Source organism: Dermacentor silvarum, chromosome 3, assembly GCF_013339745.2.
Source record: "Dermacentor silvarum isolate Dsil-2018 chromosome 3, BIME_Dsil_1.4, whole genome shotgun sequence".
Classification (NCBI taxonomy): Eukaryota; Metazoa; Arthropoda; class Arachnida; order Ixodida; family Ixodidae; genus Dermacentor; species Dermacentor silvarum.
In genome coordinates, this window is record NC_051156.1 from 219151830 (window position 1) to 219172286 (window position 20457).

The window sequence follows — 20457 nt, forward strand, 5'->3', positions numbered from 1 at the left end:
ACGCAACAGTCAGGTACTTTTTTGGTTTCGGAGATGAATTTAGTTCATTATATCCTTTGGCAGAACATTTCACTTTGTTAAAACGAGGTTTTGAATACATGGATCTGTATGGGGATTTCAAGGGATATTTCATTTACTTCGTTATATCCATTATTTCGTTATATCCCGTTTCATTGTAACAAGGTTCGAGTGTATTGCAGTTATCACAGTGTGTTGGATCTGCTTTCTGTTTTTGTTTCCTGAGGGCCGCATGGCCTCTGTGAAAAGTTCTTTGTCGACACAATACCAAATCATGACTTTAGTTGCGAACTCTCAAATCTTTTACGATCCCTTTCCTGTAAAAACGTTGGTTGGCAACTGTAGATCTTTGCATGCAAGGTCAGCCTTCAATGTAGCGAAATTTCGATGTAATGAAGTAACGTGCCAATTTTACTGACTTTATTATGTCGAGGTTCTACCGTATTCTGCCCTGCTTGCGAATAGAAAGAAGCAGATGCACTGAAGGAGCCTTGTAGCTTCTATTAGCTGTGTGTTAGAAGTTGAAGGTCACACAGCAAATGTTGTGGGAGTGGGAGGGAGAGTGGCAGATTCAAAGCATAGATGAATTCTTTGTAAGCATACACTCAGCCACATGGGATGGTGATGTGATTGCAAGCAAATGCAGAAATGCTTTTGGAACTTAAAAAAAGTTTTATCTGTTTTTACGTCGTGCAAATGGGGTAACTGGCAGCTCTCATCATAATGGCACATTCATGGTTTGTCACATGAATGTTAAGCAAACACTACTCATTCCAGAATGGATTTGAATCCCTGCGGCATCTGCTGCCATCTCTCAGCCAGAACCCGGACTCAAAGGTCAGCAAAGCACAGATGCTGCAACAAGGTAACCACAGTTGGGTTGCTTTATGTCAGGTGTTTCAGTGATGATGCTTTTTCATTAATAAAGAATAGAATTTGAGAATAAATGTATTTTATTGGGCAAATTTGCACTATTGGCCAACATCAGAAATTGGGTTATAATCACCAACACGCTCTCTAATTAACAAAACTTCACAAATAACTTATGAATCTGGCAACTTCAGTTTAGATGTTACAGTTGCAAAATTGAATGCAATCAGTGCTCTCTACATGTCCAGTTGGTAGGAATCCTGAAAATTTCACCATTGTCATAGCAACTGTTCCCAAAATTGCAGCAAGATGCACTGGCATCTTATACATCATTTTCCTGCAGAGCCATCGCGCACTGCAGCACAAAACTTTGTGAAACACCCGTGAATCACATTGCTGATTTTGGGAATGAGTGTCTTGAAGCTTTTGCTACTCTTGGGGTTTCCTAGTGGAGCCATTGTGGTAGCTTGGTGGCCATGTGCTGATGAGCATGAGGTCATACGTTTGACTCCCGGGAATCGGAATTGGGCTGGAGTGCAAAAGTTGCTTGTGAATCGAGCCTTGAGTGTATGTTAAGGAACCCCATGCAGTCAAAAATTAATTCAGAGCCAGTCACTATGGTGTGTCTAATCACAGATGTTGCTGTGGGATGTTAAGCTTTATCAATAATCCATTCAGTTAGAAAAACTGCAAGGAAACAAGAGTGTCTGAGCAGTGACCTTAGCTAATGAAACATTTATTCGTGAAACAACGAAGCATAATTATCACATTATATTTATAAATCTCAGTCAAAGGAATTATCACATTGTCCTGATTTCCCTATATAATAATTGGGGACAGTTATTGCTGTAAATTTCTTTATGTCACTGTTCAAATTCTGAGTATACAAAGGAAATGTTGCTCTGTGCATTTTATGCAGCTGGGGAGTACATCCGAACGCTAAAAAATGAGCGTCAGCAGCAGCAGGAAGAAGCAGACAGGTTAAAGAAGCAGATAGAATCCTACAACCAGGCAATCAGGTAAATGCTCAGCTTAATTTCTTTTCCAGCTCTATTATATCATTGCTACTTTCTTACTTGCAGGAGGAATCAGGTGCGAATTGCCCATTTGTGCAAAATAAAATGCAAATTTTATTTTCTTGAAATTTCACCTTTTGATAATGAGCTTTTTCCACTGAAGATTGTGTGCTATCCTTCCTAGTGCATTTACAAAGCAGAATCATTTAATTCCTACAAAATACTCTAAATTTATACTTGTGCATTTGTGTGAATAGCTTTATTGTCTAAATCTTGCAAGCTTTGCATTAAACAGACCTTTAAAATTTGTTTCATCTCGCATTCTCACACGCACAGAGGCTAATTTTATAATTGTTAAATTTTTCATCACATGGCAGCTTGTACCAGAACCAGCTTCCTGCAACGGGTGTTCCATTGCCATGTCAAAGGACAAATCATCTGAAGGAGAGCTTTGAAGAATATGTGCGGACCAGGACGCTTCAGAATTGGAAGTTTTGGATCGTATCCTTTGTTATAAGGGCATGATAGGCCTTGCATGCGTTGAGTTTCCCTTCCAGTGTATCAGAAGGAAATAACATTTAGCTGAAAAGAGGTGGGTGGGGAGAGTGGAGTGAGTGGGGTACTATGAATGCGTTTTTTGAGAATGGTACAGGCTGAGACAGTGTAGGGGTGTGAGTTTATATAAGAGAAACTCCGGCTCTGATGCGTGTCTTGGGTAAAGCCTGACAGTGTCGTATCAGGTTTTCCAGCCCTGTAAAATGAATGCAGCTCAACAAAGAACTATAAGCCTTCTGTCAATGTTCTGTCAGTTCTGGGGAAATCCACTTATTCACCAAAGCAGTGCTTCTGCCATGTTACATGAGAATTTGCTGTTCTTTGATGTTCAAAATGATCTGGGCAACAAAAGGAACACTGACCTTGACATTTCGGCTTTCTTTCTTTCGTTCTTCTTTTTACCCTGCACAGAGTGCCATAAATGATGTTCTTAACCATGAAGCTCAGTGGCAAATTTCTGAGCATGCTTTTAAGTTTTCTTCAAGTTTTATTATATTTTTTTTTTGCTCAGTTTTTTTTTATTGAGCACAACGCATACATTTAGGATGAGCATAAAGGCACTTGTGAAGTCTGTTTGTCTTAACTGAAGTTATACTTACGTGACATGCACTGCCATCTGTAGGAAACCAATGCCATCCTCGACAAGTCACACTGGTGCACATTAGGGCACCCTGAGGCAATGATGATTGAATCAAATGCCGCATTAAGGCGCCCTGGTGCACACTGGTGCAATTTGTCGAGGATGCCATAAGCAAAGGTCCCAAAACTGTTAAGCTTGTCACAGAACTCAGCAGAGTGCATTTTTAGTCAAAAGCATGTGTGTATGTCTTTTGCCACGATGTGTGAATATAGTGTCTGTGCTTGCTCATCCCATCTGTGTGTCACACTTCCATGACTCAATACTGCCACGCACAGTTCAGCCTTCTTCTGGAGCCCTTGTTGGAGTCATACAACCAGACCGTCTCCAAGGCCGGGTTTGATGAAATGTGCAAGACAGTGCTTGTTTGGGTCGAACAAAACTGTTCTCTCAGGGCCCTGAGGCCAGGTAAGTTTTGCTCGCTACACGCCTACGTTTCATATCTCCCTGGTCATTCCTGTTGCGCAATGTCAGCTACTTTACGATGGGACAAACCATCAGTGACTGGAATGTTACCTTCTACAGTGACCTGTTCTAGTCCATAATCTGCTGTGTGAGTTCTGGTATTATCGGCTCTATGGAATATGGTGTGCATGGAAAGCGTGCTAACAAGCGTCCTTGATGTTGAGATTAACCTCATTATTCATAAACTTTTTGAATCTCTTCCTCCACTCTCTTAAATGTCAACCAGTGCTGCTTCTTGAGTGAAGCAGGTGTTAAGCTTCAACAGTTCCTAGCCATTTCCTACAGGGAACACTTGCTTGATAAACGCCTCTCAAATGATTGAATTAGTAACAGGGTTCATACAGCTCCCTAAGATCCTTGAAAACCTTCGAATTTGTAAAAATAGATTCATGGGCCCTTAAAGCTCCTTTAAAGTAAACCTGCTCCGTGAATTCTTTGAAAACTGGGTTTGGGGGCAACTTTTGAACATTCAAACTAACAAACTTCATATCGTGGCTATGCCATGAACACTGTCTATTGGGAAACAATCCTAGCTATTTTCTCTTCAAAGTGTCGCTAAGCGATGCATTGTGGCGTGGCCACAGGCACCAGTGACAGGCATTGCCATCATAGAGCTAGAAGAAGCCAAATCAAGCGACCAAGCTGTCTTACTATTTCTGTTGTTTTTCTAGTTGGTTCATATTGCAGCCATCATGGCTCCGTTTTCAAGCCCTAGGTTCTAGAAATGCCTGGCAGAAACCAAGTTTTATCCATTTGGCTCTAACTCTTTCATTACCGCTATAAATGCGTTCATTTTCGGTGCTGTTATTGTTTTAACATTGTATTTCAAGACGTAGTAGTCATAAGGTATATTTCAATAAATAAAATTATAGCCTGATCACTGTTGCTTTGAATAGATGTATAGCAGTATTAATTGCCCAAATAATTTTTGAGAATTCTTATCTGAAACTTGTGGGGTCTCACACGTGCTCTTGGGACAAAGGAACGACAACACAGTAGTACAAACACTCAAAGGGCATTTATTGCACCTTTCATACACTAATGCCTGCCAGTCGAATTACGACGCCGATGGGCGCATGTCGCACACCTCGTGAACGAGGCGCCAACGCCGGGCCAAATTCCAAAGCCGACTTATCAGCTTCCGAAAACAATCCCACGAAAGCAAGGACAATTAGTAAGGGGCCCTCTGGTGCGCCAGCGAATGCCGGTTGTGGTCCAAATACCGAGTCAGAGCCCAGAGTTCTCAAAACACAACAAAATATATTCTTCCAAACAAGGCTGTTACATACACACGTGCACGCTTAGGCTAGATACTTCACAATGCAATTCAGATGGGTATTCACAAAACAAAGTAAAATAATAAACGACAAGCACTGAATTCAACACGTAAAATACGACATGAACAGGAACACTAAGTGGCCAATCGTATTCACCTGTACTGGTCTTGAGCCAGACGATCTCGGCATAGCTCGAGAGCAAATCTCAAAGAAGGAGCTTCTTCCTGAAATGCGGACGCTCGAAGAACTTGTTGATTAGCTTGCTGGGGAATCCCCTTCTTCCGCAAACGGTTGGTCTTCACGTCACATCTCTTCACCGGCGCGGTCTGATCCCCCTTCCGATTCTCGTCCGGCACTTTTATTCCCTTCGCCGGTGGTTCTGGAAACTTCGGTCGGAGTTGTGATTCCGTAGCATGAACAAAGCCCGAGAATCTTTAGCCATTTCTCGCACATTCGACCACGGCCGTGGTCGTGACGGGTGGTGACTCATATGTAGGCGTGCGCTCACGCTGTAGTACTCCCTCTCTCAACTCGCCGGGTGAGAGGGTGTGTCAGCGTGCGCGCTCTCTCTCTCTCTCTTCTCTCGTTACCATATAGACTCCGTCGGTCGCGTCGGCTGTCTGCGGCGTATGCTCTCTCTCTCGCTCTGTCGAAGCTGCCGTGAGGCCGGCGTGCTTCTTTCGCTGGCTTGCGTGACATGCGGCGCGCGCTTAGATTATGCGCTCTTTTGTGACAGCGCGAGACAAACCAAGGATGTCCGACTCACCGCGACGGGATAGCGAGCGAATATGTTACGCACCATGCTAGACACAACCACCTAGTCGTTCACGTGTATGGTCATGTGAACCACACGCGTTCGAACAATCCGTGTTCGTCCATTCCGTGTTCATTCATTCCGGTGTCATGCTCCGAAGCCTTCTTGGGACGGTCCCGCGAAGCGGGTGGGCGCACGTGCGATGCGTCCGCGCTGCCCGATGACCCACCGTCCAAGGGGAAGCGCCTTCTCCCTCTTGCGCCCAAGTAACCCCGCCGTTAGATGGCGTTGGCCGCACAACACTAGCGCCATCTCCCCTAATACGCCGCAACCACATTGACAGCCGCCGCTGTAAAGCCATGCAGCGAAGCCAGATTACTGGAGACGGGAGCCATGCGGGGAAAACAACATCAGGGGACGTGTGAGAGTCGCGCATCCCCACAAACTTCAAAAAAGCACCTCAAGGAACACAAGTGAAAGTACCAATTTACTCAGAGTAAAAAAATATATATATATTGAAATATACAAAATATACACCTGGTTCATAGTTCCCAACTTTTGTAAGTCAGATCACGCAAAAATTTATTGTGAAGATTTACTCATTCTTTAGGCTCGCGAAGCAATAGTTGTCAGGTCAGGGAGTATGCAGAAACCTCCTCATACTCGATTATTGCGTGCGATCAGCTTTTCTGTGGAAGCGAGGTGGTCTAGTGGGCATTCAACTCCGCATGCTTTGTTCAGTTCCTGTACAGTGTTGTACAGTAATGAATAAGGGCACTTCCACAGGCGTTGTTTAGACAGCTAGTCATGCTTCGGTCAAAGGTCGGTCTGAAATCAACTGCATGCTCTTGCGTGATTGAAAGCCCCCACATGACGGGAAGGATTGCTTGTATTCATTTGTACATACACTGCCAAAATGTTGCACTTGATATTAGTCAAACAGAATTATCAAAATAGCACCCACTTATAAGCATCTACCGTTGTTCGAGACATCATTACGACAGCCTATACGTCAGAACAGAAAACCTATAACCCCGGAGAAGCTTCTGTGTCTTCACTGCTGCTTTCATTCAAAAATTATGTTGCCGAGTCAACCAAAGCACGAATTGCGTCTTTTTATTGAAGTGCTAGGAGCACTGAAGGCTAGTTTCGATGATACTTCCAGTTGATTTATTTTTTCCCAACTCCCCAATGTGCCAAAATTTGTCAAATAGGACAAATAGTTAAAGTTCAGTTGTCATTTCAGACTGTGCATAATGTTGCAAGTACACCAATTCCAGCGTAAATTTTGAACAATGTGTAGAAAAACTCTATCAAATTGATCGATTTGTATAGGCATGGTAACGAAAAAGTTAATGTGACGTGTATCTTTTTCTGAAGCTGGACACTACTAACCATCATGCTAGAAGGCAATTGCCATCATTACAATGGGGAAGTCAACTTTGAAAAGCCACGTGAAGAGCTTGAAGCATGTGCCCAACTCCACAGCTGCTTAGCTGCAAGAAATTTGTAGCTAATAAGGAGATTTCACTAAATTTCATTTTTTCTGTACGAATAATGTTTGTTTCCCCTTCCTTGAATGTTCAACCAAATATTCTGTATGAACTCTGTAGTAAGTACTACCTGCAAGGAGCACCACTTTGTTTTTCTGTCTGTGTACAGATTTGAGAGTTGCCTTTATGATTCAATTGAACGCTATCATTGTTTGCAGAGTAATATGCCCTGTAAAGCTTTGGTTTGGGCTAGTTCATTATGAGACTATAGACAGAGCCACACTTTAATACAGGGACATACAAAAAAGAACGCATAGATTGCATTCTGCATCAGCACTTGTACAACTCAGGCTTCTATACATTGACACATGCGTGTAATATCTTTCACAATTAGGCACCAGAGCAACTGAGAAGCTTGTAAATGATAAACAACTGCTTTCACTTATCTGGGGCATCCTGGCATTGACAGTAATGAAACAAGGGAACAGCATTTTAGCAGATGCACATAGAGTGTTGTGTTCGCTGAAGAAGAAAAGCGTGATACGGTATTACAGCACCACACATAGTTTTAAAGGGATGGCAACATTGTGAGACTGGCTAAATAATAAATCTGAACAAAGTCATAAATAGGCTGCCTAAAAGCAAGCGATTCTTATTTAATAATCTGGAAATTATAGAGCAGAAGTTATTTGCTCTGTGCATTCGCTCTGAAAATGGTGTTATCTGAAACAACCACCACTATCTTGCAGTAGGAGACTCCTATAAATATTTCTACCTCTTATATATTCAAAAGAATAAAATATTTGATGACTTCCAGTAGTAAATTCTCTGACAGAATGTGAATTGAATAGCAAGGACTATTCATTTCATATTCAAAATTTCGTATATTCACGCACCTTTTATTTTATTTTCATTAGGTGTACTGGATTCATTGAGGTACCTCAGCAAATCTACAAACATCCTTTCTGACCCAAGTCGGCTACCAGAAGAAGCCACACAGGCAGTCACCAAGAAGGAGTCAGTGCCACAGTGAGTGAAAATTTGATGTGATATGATGTGATATGAATGTGATATGAACCAGTGGTGACCTGCAGAAACCTCACTGAGGCTAAGATTTTCTTGGTGAAAGGGTTGAACATACTGGTGAGCCATTGAGAAAAGCTCTTTTCTTTAGGTGGCAACTGCTATTACAAAGGTTTGCCCCCCATCCTCCTCTTTTGTCTGCAGGAGCACTGCTCCTTATAGGTGCCAACAAGGCAGTGAGAATGTATATGTACTAGGTAACTCTTGACCTGCATATCCAATGCTCTTCCCGTGCTTGTCAGCTTTCACAAGCTGAATACTAATAATGATAGTGTTCATTTGCTTGTTTTACACCTGGTCTGTATTCATATTCCACTTACTACTAATAATAATAAAATAATAATAATAATAATATACTGTATTCTAAATCGCGCTTCTTTGACACTGCGGGGCCCGGTTGGTCATTAGTAGCAGTATTTTCACTCAAGCTTCCATGCTGACGGATGTTTTTTTTTTTCTTTACGTTTTTGTGTGTCTGTACAAGGTTCAAGTTCTCAACACAGCGTCAAAAAGAAAGGTAGCAGTTCCTGTGAACCCACCGACTGGCAGTGCAAGTAGCAGTCTACAGCAGTCACCCGCTTGTCTATGATTGGGGTCCTTGCTGGGGAACTTAAAGCAGTGGCCTCCTCCTTCAGCTGAGATGTGCTACCTTTCTGCAGTGGCAAAGATAAGTCACTGCAGCTACCTTCAGCCACTTGGGCCACTGTGTGGCTATATTGTATTGTGTGAATTCCGAGAGTGCCCATTCTTTGTGGAGGCAGCTTGCAATGTAAGATTATGTGATTGTGAGAGAGTATCTCTCAACATTCGTGCCTTTTGTCTGTTGCCTTCTGTTCTATTTTGTTGACTTACCTCCTTCCTTTTGTTTGCCCACACATGTGACTCCTTTTTTTTTTTTTTTCTTTGTACACAATGTCATCAACATCATTCGAAGGTGTGGCTTTGTTATATAACTTCTTGCATGAATGATGTGTGTCTTGCTCTCTCTTCATTTTCTTCATTTTCTTCTGACTTTTCAACTTTGCTGTCAACAATACTTTCAAATTTCTTTATTTCTTTATTTCACAGCTCCGACGTGTGTGCAACTGCTCACATTATATAAGTTGTGCAAGGAAAGTAATAGATCCTGGCAGGATTTTACTGTGCACTGCAAAACTTGCTCTCTGATTTTAGCTTCAGTCTAAACTGTGCTGGCAGTCAAATCTAGGGACTGCAGAAGCACATTACTTGGTACGTGACACCACATTCTGTGTTCGTACAGATGCTGGACAAGCATGATTTTAATCCAGGAGAGTTGAGTCCTTTACTGATAGTGTTTTGCTAGCAAAAGCTGCTTATACAGTTTAAAAAACTATTTTTGTACTGTGCTTGCACCAGTTGCAGGAGTGCCCATTTATTTGTCAAATTTGTTCTGCAGATTTGCTAGAACAATGTGGTGTATGTAACATTAAATTTCAGAAGATTCGCGATCAGCTTGGTAGAAAAATTAAAGTGAGTAAGGTGTTGTTGCGTCTAGCATGTATACTTGTGAGGCAAACTGTACATACCTTTTTACTTATGCCTATGAATATGCTATATGTTTCATTTTCTGTAGCTTTGTGCTGCGATTATTTTTCTGCATTAGAACCTGGAGCTGCAGATGCTACTGTAGATATTACACTGGCATAATACTTGTAAGAGGTAGTTAACAGATGCTTCTATGTACATCAGACTTCCATTAATTTGACCACTGCGAGATATACCGTATATACTCGCACAATGAACGCACCCCCCACTTTTCGAATCAAAAAGTGTATTTTTTCTTTCCCTCGCACCCCAAACTTGCTGCCATGAGGGTCGTGTGCTTTGCCCGCTGAACACCGAACCTCATGTAAACTGTGCTGTACACAGCATGGCCTTCGAGATTTTATGCGCTGCCAATCTCAGAGGCCACTTTTGAAAGTTTCCTAGTAAAGTCCCTATATAAGAAAAGTACCGCCATCCTTTGATCAACGCCGCTTCTCTCTCTCTCCTGTATCTCCGATTGGACGATGATAGCGCGCGCTTTTCACTTGTTTATATTTTGTTTTTTTCCGCCTCAGAACCATGTTGAAAGTCCTCTGCGCAGCCGCAGTCGCCGGCGGCGGCGGCGGCGCACGCCCAGCCTTAAAGCTTCAACGTAGACTTTCTAGGTGCGCCACCGTCGACTTGGCTTTCGCAAGCAAAAAGTAAAGAAAAAAGCAAGCGCTTTAGAAGAGGAGGCGGCGGAGGAAAGAGTAGATGGTGGTACTTTTCTTATATAGGGACTTTATTTCCTAGTGCTACCTAGCGCCGCCTGTGGAAAGCCAGTATTCCTCCATGCTTATGTTTCCTTCCTCAATGGCTCCTTGTTTTCTTTGTCAGTTCAGTCACCCCGTTCGTGATGTTCACACATGTGTAAAGTGATCAGGCTGCCTGCATTTATCACGTGCCGCAAGGGGGCAATATGCAAGCTATATATACTGTTTGCTTCAAGCTCAAAGCTGTGGAATGTGCTTTGGAGAATGGCAACCACGCAGCAAGAAGGCACTTTGGCATCGATGAAGTACGCATCCGCTACTAGAGACAGCAACACAAAAAGCTTTTTGAACACATAATATGATCCGACGTCCAAACCGACATGCGGCATACGACGATTCAGGACACATGGGACGTGCATTCAAATGAGCGAGCGGTACATAATACCGCTCTCACATGGCCACTTTCGATCGCGATCAAGCCTGATCCGGATAGAAATTCTAGACCGCGATTGGCTACCTCTTGCAGTTCGCTCATAGGAGCCAATCGTGACCGCAAAATCAATCTCAATTGAAAGTGCACCATGTGACACCCGTATTCATCATCATGATCATCAGCTTGTATGCACTGAAGGCTTCATACCCTGGCCAAGTACAAAACGAACAACTCTGCGCAATGCTGCTTCGCTTTGCACGAACATGTCAATTAAATCATGCCTGCCCGAGCGACAAACACTTCCCAACGGCACGTCATCCACTGATGGCTCCTCCACTGACAGCCAGCAGCCAGTGATAAGGCCGGTAGGCCTAGTTTGGCAGACGCCCCAGCTGCCGGTGCTTGCAATCCAGCTGATCTAGCCTGAGCTCATCAAAGTACGCTTCTTTTTGCCAGTTTCCCGCATAATTAAATGCAATTGGCTTACTCAATTCCGTCAATGCAAAAAGCAAACGTGCAAGCCAATTAAGTAGCCTTGCTCAGACAGTCCTTGTGAGCCGTCCACCTCCGAAATTTCCTCGCATTGCGGCTGCCGATCTTGCCAGTGGCTTAGTACTAAGTGCTAATTTGCAGAACAGGTGCACTTTTGAGATAATTTTATTCAATTAGTAAATTATTTCGTGTCAGAAACAAATTATAGCCTAATTTTGTAACACCATAAGCGACAATACAAGTGAACGTCTCGACCGGAGTGATCAGAGCGACGAGAAACTGGCCCACCGGTGCCACCTCTTTGGAGGGAACAATTGAGAATGTCACAAGCCAGCCGCGCTGTCATTGACTGCGACCAAACCACAGTGCACGCCAGGCGTTCCATCTGGCAGTACGGCATGGCAGAAAGCCTCGGATCCACTGCCATTCCGGCTTATCGGATGCCAAATCGTAACCATGTGTCTCCTACTTTAGAGGTGTCCACGGAGAAAAAATCACTCAAAATTTTACCACATAATGAAAGCAACCCAGCCTTGCGTAAATTTCTCGGAAAAAAGGTATGTTCAATATGAGAGTAAATACGGTATATAGAATTGGTTTGAATTTTCCTAAGTTAAAAAAAGGGGGAAGCATTTTACATGCATGAGTGGCTTTTGAACACAGTTAAGGGACTGGTCAAATTAGTCTATATCAAATTATTGGAAGTCAGCTGTACACCATTTCACAACAGAGCTCCCATGCACTTTATCTTGTACTACCTCTTTGCAGGCCATTGGATCTTGCTGTGCTTTCGCAGCTCCTGGTCTTATTGATGTAATTGTGTTTGCTCCCACCACGCACTTTCACACCAGGGAACTTCATACTCATTTTTCACTTTCATTCTTCATTGCTGTAATCCCACATTGCTCAAATTACTACATCATCATGCACTTTAAACTAGTCCCATGAAGCAGCTTAACAGCTTGCTTAAAGCTTAAGTTAAAAGCAGCATCCAGTACTTGGGGCTAACCTGTCAGTAACATTTATTGAATTCTCCTTATCTTCCTTGTCTGACTCAAAAAAAGTGCAGTAAGCAGTTGACCTCCTTATTTTGTCCAGTCTTCGCATGAAGAAAAAAATATATATAATGCTGGCATTTCCTCTCAGCCTGTTTTTGTTTGGTACTGTTTGTTTTAATCTCAAGCTCTCTTCTGTTCTTCAGAAACATTTGTCACAGCATTTGAGCGGCAATGGAACCTCGTTCTGAATATCCTCTTTAATAATCATGTTGATACTGTCAGTCTCATCACTACTCCAGGCTGTCTTTTGTAAATGCCTTTTTGTTTCATTTGTCCAGCCAGAGGCAGAACTTCTAGCTTCCATCTTCAAGAAAAGCTTTTCATTTCACTGCAAACAGCAGTTGATGAGCTGTGAAATTGACTTAACGTGTACATTCCTTTGTCTGTTCACAAGTCACCACTTGTGCCACCTTGCCGGGGCTCATGACATCAGAGGCATACCGCTTAGAGCTGTGCCAATTCTTTTGGGTGCACAGAACAATGCACAGTAGCCGAAGGAAGGAAATGGCTCTGGCAGGTCAGGCGTGAGATAGCAAGGAACAGCTAAGTAACGTATGCATGCTCCTAAACAACGCCAGGCAGAAGGTGATGCCACTGCAGAAACTCGAAAAGGAGTGACAGTCTTGAGCCTGCAAGTTATGAGCTAGCTTCAGCATGTCTACCTAGGGGACTAATTTAAAGATTGCAGGAGTTCCTTGTAGCTTGGAGATCCGAGGCATTTTCAAGCATGAATGGGCAACTGTGCTGTTCGTGCCGGCTTCCGTTAATTCGACCTTGATAGATCGAATGGGTTAATTTAATCTGATTATCCAGTGGGTTGAATTAAAAGAAAGATAAAAAAGATGTCCAAACACACGGTTGCTTTATATGGCAGTACTTACCCAGTTCTAATGCACCTCTGACTATCATGCATAGCTGCCTGGCAGTTGTGGCTTGAAAGTAGCAAGCACAATGTGCGCTGAAATCCAACATGCACCCGATTTTATAACAAGATAAAAATCATGCGGCTGATTCTGGCAATCGAGAGAAACTGGAACCTGCAGAGTTTGCATTCACAGAATTAAAATTTATTCGCATTCAATGTCTATCATCGTCACTCTGAGGCAGCTCTTTATCACTCTCGCCCTACGAACAGTCCACTGCATTTGATATTCTACATTTTCTTGAACAACTCTGTAACCATCGCAAACAGGATGGCGTTCCGTGCCTAGGCTAACCACTTCGCCAGTTCATCATGCGACGCACAGCAAGACACTGACATGCCAAAAACATGACGGTGATCTGTTGCCTAGTTTAGCACGTAAAATAGCTTCTCTTCTGTATGAGCTTTGGTAATGAAACCAGTGCATCGCCGCCACCTACCTACTTGGAAACTCATTCTGTTTGCCACCTTGTGATTACTATGATGATACCGCTGATAGCGGCAAAAGGTTGTAGTCAACTCCGCAAAAGTGGGCGATTTTCGGATGCATTAGCCTTGGTGCACTTTAAAATGAGGTGAATTCATTGTGGTAAATCATTAATTGGGGTAAATGGAGTAAATCATGCATTGTGAGCTGGTGTGTTCACCTAAAACTCTGTGGAAGGCAGGCCAAAAATTGGCATTTTCAGTGGGAGATTGGCAGGAGATAGCATGTCTTCAACACATTCAATGTCCCCTAGTGCTGCTAAAGCAGATGCTGCAGCCAATGTGGTCACGCTTTGTGTTGCCATTGGTGTCAGGCATGTGCGTGCTGACCAGTGAAGCAAGTATTATCCAGAGAAGGCCAATTTCAGGAGCGAAAAGTAGTGGCCCATAGTATGGGCGCCAACCGTGACTTTCGGTTTGAATTGAATTAAAGGGCCCCTCACCAGGGCCACGTAGGAAATGTTGGTTATATGCTTGAAGTTGTTATGTGCAGTCTAAGGGGTGTTCTACTGCAAGAATTTTTTAATTAGTCCATTCATAGCAGAGATAGAAATACTTGAAGTGCCAGGAATCCATGATTTCAGGAAGCAAGCGTCACCGCCAACATACACGCTCTCTCCACTTGCTTCGTCTAGCCTCCGCAAGCGAAATTCCTTGCGTGTGTACTAGAGCACTGCACAGACCAATTTTTTCAGCTTGGGCCCGGCCCGGGCCCATTTTCACGTTGGGCTGCCCGCCCGAGCCCGACCAAAAGTTTCATGGCGAGACCCGGGCCCAGGCCATAACCTACGTTACCCGCCTGGCCCGGCCCGCCACCCCTTTGCCTTAGGCCTAAACCCGGCTTGAAACCGGCCCGCACCAGGACCGAGACCGAAAAATACATGTTTTTCAGAGTTGGGACGCGCGATGATAACTCGCTGCTCGTTACATGTACACCACCAGAAAGTCCGAGCTCGGCCTGGGCTTTCGGGTCAGCTTGAGCCCATGCAGTGCTCTACTGCGGATACTCCCATACCAGAGCCAGAGGGTCACGTGACAAATATGTCACGGGTCCCACCTTCCTATTTTGTCCCTTTCTCACATTTTTGCTCAGTGGTGCACTTCCGGCAATGGTCTCGCGCGCTATCGGTTTCACTTGTCTTGTTTCTCACAACAGACGATTTTGTGTGCTCTGCACAAAAACACCTGATTATCAGTATAAGTCGGTGCCACAATCACGAGCACTGAAGCAGACGTGAGAGGATGAAAGAGCATGATCACAGCGCTGGAACACGGTAGAAAATGACATAGTTTCGTTCTCTGTGCATGCGACTGCACAGCGTACAAAACCGAAGTACTATCGTGAGCAATATGAGCGGGAACATAGGAGCGCGTGTCTGATAGCCTCGAACCCTGCTATGCGTCATATTCAGCAGCCGCCGTCGGAAACTAAGTGGAAAGGAGGTCACTGTTCTAATAACTGTTGGTACTCCCACCATGGGTATGTTTACACAAAGTGCGTAACTTCACATCACCAGCACACAGTGATAACTGTTTGGTATTGCGGTTATTGGTAACTGTGCGCCGAAGCATGGCCAAAAGTAGCACTGTTTCGATGCGTAAGAAACTCGTCGCGTCGCATGATATAAAATAATTAGTTTAAAATACGAGCCAAGATAAAAACATCCCATCATACGGTTGCTCGAAGAATGAAAAAAAAAAAAAGCGTGAAAGGAAAAACAAAGAACTTATCCTGCAAGTCACTGCGACACATAACCGTCTTGTCAGCTGTCAGCGGACAGTGAAACACCGTAAGCTGCCAATTTTGACAAACGCAGGCGCGGTGGGAGTGCCATCAGTTAGAAGAATAGTGCTCCCCCTTTCCCCTCTGTTTTCGACAGCGCCATCGCCATATCGCTCAAGCTTGGTTTCGAGGCTATTTGGCACACGTCCGCGTGTTCCCGCTCATATTGCTCACGATAGTACATCTCTTTTGCTACTGTACAAAGTAAAACAAAAGTATACAGACATTCCCGTTTGTATGTTTTATTATTCCTCCAAACTTTCATTCATCTATAGAAGCAACAGATTAAACAAAAAATTGATGTTGCCTTCAAGAATTCTCGAAGTCACGTGTGACTGTGAGTGACTTCACTGCAAGGCGCACTTGTGCGATTGACGTCGACTCTTCAGCTGCGAGCGCGGCGCCTGCAAAGACAAAGGCAAATGATGTTTAGTTTGAAATCTTCTGAGGCGCATAGGGATGTAATACTTAGCAGGCACAATCGTTAGCGGGCATTGTATGCACTGCACTTAACAGCTCAAAATGGCCAAACCTGGTGAGGGGCCCTTTAAGTGAAAAACCGAATTAACCAGAGTCGAATTGACGGAAGTCTGCTGTATTGTCTGCATACTTGTTCCGAGTTTCAGACTTGTTGTTTCTCAGAAACTGGGATAGGGGAATAAAAATATCAGTGGAAACTTTTTTCTTTCATTTTTTAGGCATTGTTATCATACAAGGGGTCACGTATAAGAAGTCCACTTCCAGGCATCAATACTGAATCAGGCTTATGGTTCTGTTATGGTATTGAATGCATCTTTTCATGAGACAGTAAAGTTCTAAACTTGTTTACCTTTAAAACAAGCATATTGTAGTTGTACTTCTGTTTTATCCTACTTTCTGGCTTTCCTAGAAGACATTTTATTTGATGCATGTTAAAGATGAGCGAGCAAAATAGTACCTACCAAAATGTCGTACAGTGTAGACCGCTTATAACGTAAGTCGCCAGAGTCGCGAATATCCGCACTATAAGCGGTACCGCACTATAACCAAAGCAATAATTTTCAAGGCCCGCACATATACAAAACATGTGCACCGAGCCGCCACGCGTATGCGACAGTCGAGGAATGCGGCTAGAACATTTGCATTCAATTTATAGTCGAATCTCGTTTAATTCGAACCAAATCACGCGGCGGCGCCTCCGACCGGCATTGCTCCAGCACCGCCATAGAGTAAAAGCTCAGGAGAGACCCCCCAATGTCGCGCGCGAACAAAAAAAAAATAAAAGAAAAATGCGGCGGAAATTTTACCCTCTCTCAAATGGCAAGGTTGCCGATTCTGCATTGCGCCGGAACATGCGTGTACGTGCCGACGTCTCAGCCACACTACCGTAGCCACGCGTAAAAAATGGCAGTGAAGCCTTCTTTCTCCTTTACGCTTCCTCTACTTTTTAGTCGCATGTTGACCTTGCACGCTGCGGCTACAGCGCAGAGGGAAGCAGTGGCGCTGTCCCAGGCCGGCCAACGAAGCTGCCCACGCCGGCAAACGCCTGCTTCCCGATAACGGCAGAAAACGAAACTTCGGGGAGCTGCACCGGGCCGGCTGGAGCGGCGGCACCTGTGGGCGCGCACGGTGACAGTCAAAAGTGAGGGAGCTACGAGAGAGGGCGAGGGGAGCCACCGAAGCGGCGGAGCTGCCGAGGCGAAAACCGCTTCCCCGCTGCCCTCCTCCCTCACATTCCACGGTCTCCGCGTGCGCCCTTCGCCGTGCCGTGTCGGCGCCGTCCGTTCCCTCCCTGAAGTTTCGTTTACTGCCATTATTGTGAAGCGAGCCGTGGCCGGCGTTGGCAGTTTCGTGGCCCTCGCTCGCTATGCGCGCCGTGATATTTTCTCGCACTCAAGGTTCTGGTTTCAGCCTCACTGGCTGTTCGTTCGCACCACGTGCCCTTCTCCTCCACTTCGTCTCTCTTTCTTCCTCGAGCACTCCTTGGGGCGCCCATTTGAGGGGAGCGTTCGCCGTCTCCGCTGACTTCCGTACTCCCAGGCAGCCGAACTGTAACCGGTATTTCGTTTCCCGCAACTGCACTATAAGCGATACGTGTATACATGGAGTGCTATGGGAAAATTAAAGGGAGTCTGGAAAGACCGCAATATATCCGGTCCTGCACCATAAGCGGTTACGTTATAAGTGGTCTATACTGTAACTGTGTTTTATACTGCAGTGCTTTTATGGGCTGAAACATGCGAGGTGCCATTTGGATGCTCTGAGTTTCGCTTTGTTATGTTTAAAATAACGAACCACCTTGTTTTTGTGGAGTATGATCTTAAGAGATGTTTAGAGTCTTACCACTGATTGTGCTCAGTAGTACCATGAGTGCCATGTTGTTATTGCTCTAGTAAGCCCATTTTGTGTAAACGCAGTTTGTTAAAAATTTTGAACCCCAGCATTAGCACTCCATTTAACGCTTCTATTTAGCAACGTTTCTGCTTCTGTATTCTAAATACCGTATAAAATCGTGTAAGGCCCGCATTTTTTTTTTTTCTTTTTTCTACAATTTTGACGAGGTGTGGCCTTTACACCCGAACCTTTTGGTCATAATGGTGCTGGTTCGGCCGGTGACCTGTGCACACTCCGGCTCTTGCCATCTAGTAGCGGCATGCGGAAGTACGCAGTACACGAGAATTCGCCGATGCTCGCGCGCAGCATAGGGGTACCGAATGCAATTGCTTCTTCTTTGCAAATTTTTTTCGCCATATTTCGGGCTGTGAAGTTGGGGGTGTGGCCCTTACACGAGTCTATACGGTAACTTCGATAATGATTACGGAAGCAGCTTTAGACTCCTGTTTTACGAGCCAGTGAAAACGTTTCAAGTCTGCACTTGACTTTTTACAAATTAAGGTGCAATATTCTCTCCTTTGTAACAGAAAATGCTTGTTTTCGTGGTTAATTTAAGTCATGCCAAGCAGTGTTGGGAGCAGCTATAACTTTTTCGAAGATGAAAACTGTGTGTGTGTGCGAGTGTGTACAAGGTCATGTTCTGTCCCCCCCCCCCCCCTCTTTTCCTTTTTTTTTTTCTAGTAGCCATGATTTCATGTGATTTCATCATTTAGCAAATAGCTTCTTTGTCATTTGTTGGAATTTCTGCAGACTTTGCAAGAACTGTTTCTTCAGGGCCTTGATCAGTTTTTTATAAATGGCTTGCGCTTAAAGTAAAAGTAATTGTGACCGCCAAAATAATGTGCTATAAACGCACTGACAACTGACATGCTGGGCTAATCCAAACATCTGCAAACATGGTACAGGAATCTGCTAGTGCTGCTAGCTGTCACATTGGTGGCTTCACGTCAGAGCTGGCCACAAACTCTGCAGTTTTGTAAAGTAAATATTTAGCCAAGTAACCTGGTTACCAGCTACTTTGGGACATTTAATGAAATCCTCAGTCCTTCACTCGGAGTCACAACTAGGCTTAAGCACTGACGCTGTCAATGCTTTACACTTTCCTTTCTTTCGGAGACAGTTTGCTGAATTTCGAGGTAAATGTCTGTTAAGTCTAGTCACTAAATTGTGCCTGACATAGTGTCTTTCTTTATATATATATACTTAGTAGAGCCTTAGATGAAATACAGCAGCATGAATAATGTCAGACGTGCAATTCTACATGATAATAGAAAAGTGCGTGTGTGCCAAACTTAATTTTTTGTCTTAAAGAAAGCAAAATCTGCCTTGGTTTGCAAAAAAGCACAACTGTTGCCCCAATGTATTTAATTAAATGCCTGCTTCTGAGCACAGTGATGTGTTCGGTGATCTGTATATGTCCTGCCTTGTGTTGTCTCTGCCAATAAAGTGCAGACCCAGTTTTTACTCTGCATTCTCATTACATGCATGTGCACACCACTAGACTGCACATATCACTGTTCAATTGAGGCATGGCCTTATATTGGCAAAACATGCTGACATTGTATGGAGCTCAACATAAGTCAGAAAAAGTTTTTTTTTGGGGGGGGGGGTGGGGGGGGGGGGGGGGGGGGGGGGCTACTCAATGCACAATGAATACTAATACATTTGAACCTATATATAACTAATACATTTATAGTGGAAGTAAGTTTAAAATGTTCCTCACAGAGGTGTGCACGGGCTCCTAGTGGCTCGAATGCCTTTACCTGACCCGGCCCGTGGACAAGGCACAAGCCATTGTATTTTATTGTCGGGCCGGCTGGGCCACATGCAGAGTCCGACTCAAGTGATAACTTATAATGTAGTTGTATGTGTTTTGCAAATATAGTAGGCTTTGTGTGTGCATTTAACTAGCTTATTTTTCAACGTAGTAAAGAAAATTTTATTAAACCTAGAAAAACAATATTTTCTCACCGCAACAAAGCCCTGACAGTGGCGGGCTGGGCTCGGGCCTCGTTTTTTTTATGTCGAGCCAGACTGGGTGGGCTTCTTGTGCTTTAGCGTGAGGCTTGGCTGGGCTTTCGAAGTAAATATTGTGACGGGGGTGTCAAATAGATAAAAGTGGGACAGGATTCATAAACAGGGACTGTTGACAGAAATGGCCAAGATGGCTGAACACGCGCAGCGTCCCTCGGCGATGGTCGTCTTCTTCCTTAATGCAAGGAGGCGGCCCGTAACATCTAACCGTCCCGGCGGGCTGAGTGCCGTCTCGGGGCAGGCTAATTGCACGAGGAGGCGACAGAAAAGTACAGCTTCAGTCGGGATACGGGCACGACGTCACGAGATGGCAGGGTAGATGGTGAATAACTGTTCAGTGGGGTGATCTCATAGTTCCATCACTAAATTGCCGTAAAACCTTGTAAGGTCCGGTGTAACGCGATACTAAGAGCTTTTCGGAGAGAACGTCGCGACGAAGAGTCCAGAGAA

The 20457-nt window shown here is 44.2% G+C and overlaps 1 protein-coding gene across 1 annotated transcript in view; it reads left to right on the plus strand.

The window, feature by feature from the left end:
* LOC119445226 (carbohydrate-responsive element-binding protein-like) overlaps positions 1–19437 on the plus strand; it is a 61732-nt gene extending 42295 nt beyond the window's left edge. The window contains 6 exon segments of the mRNA XM_037709548.2: positions 796–883; positions 1808–1907; positions 2282–2405; positions 3375–3504; positions 8003–8114; positions 8653–19437. Of these exon segments, the coding sequence (XP_037565476.1) occupies positions 796–883; positions 1808–1907; positions 2282–2405; positions 3375–3504; positions 8003–8114; positions 8653–8689 (591 nt within the window). The 3' untranslated portion in view covers positions 8690–19437.
* The last annotated feature ends 1020 nt before the right edge of the window (positions 19438–20457 follow it).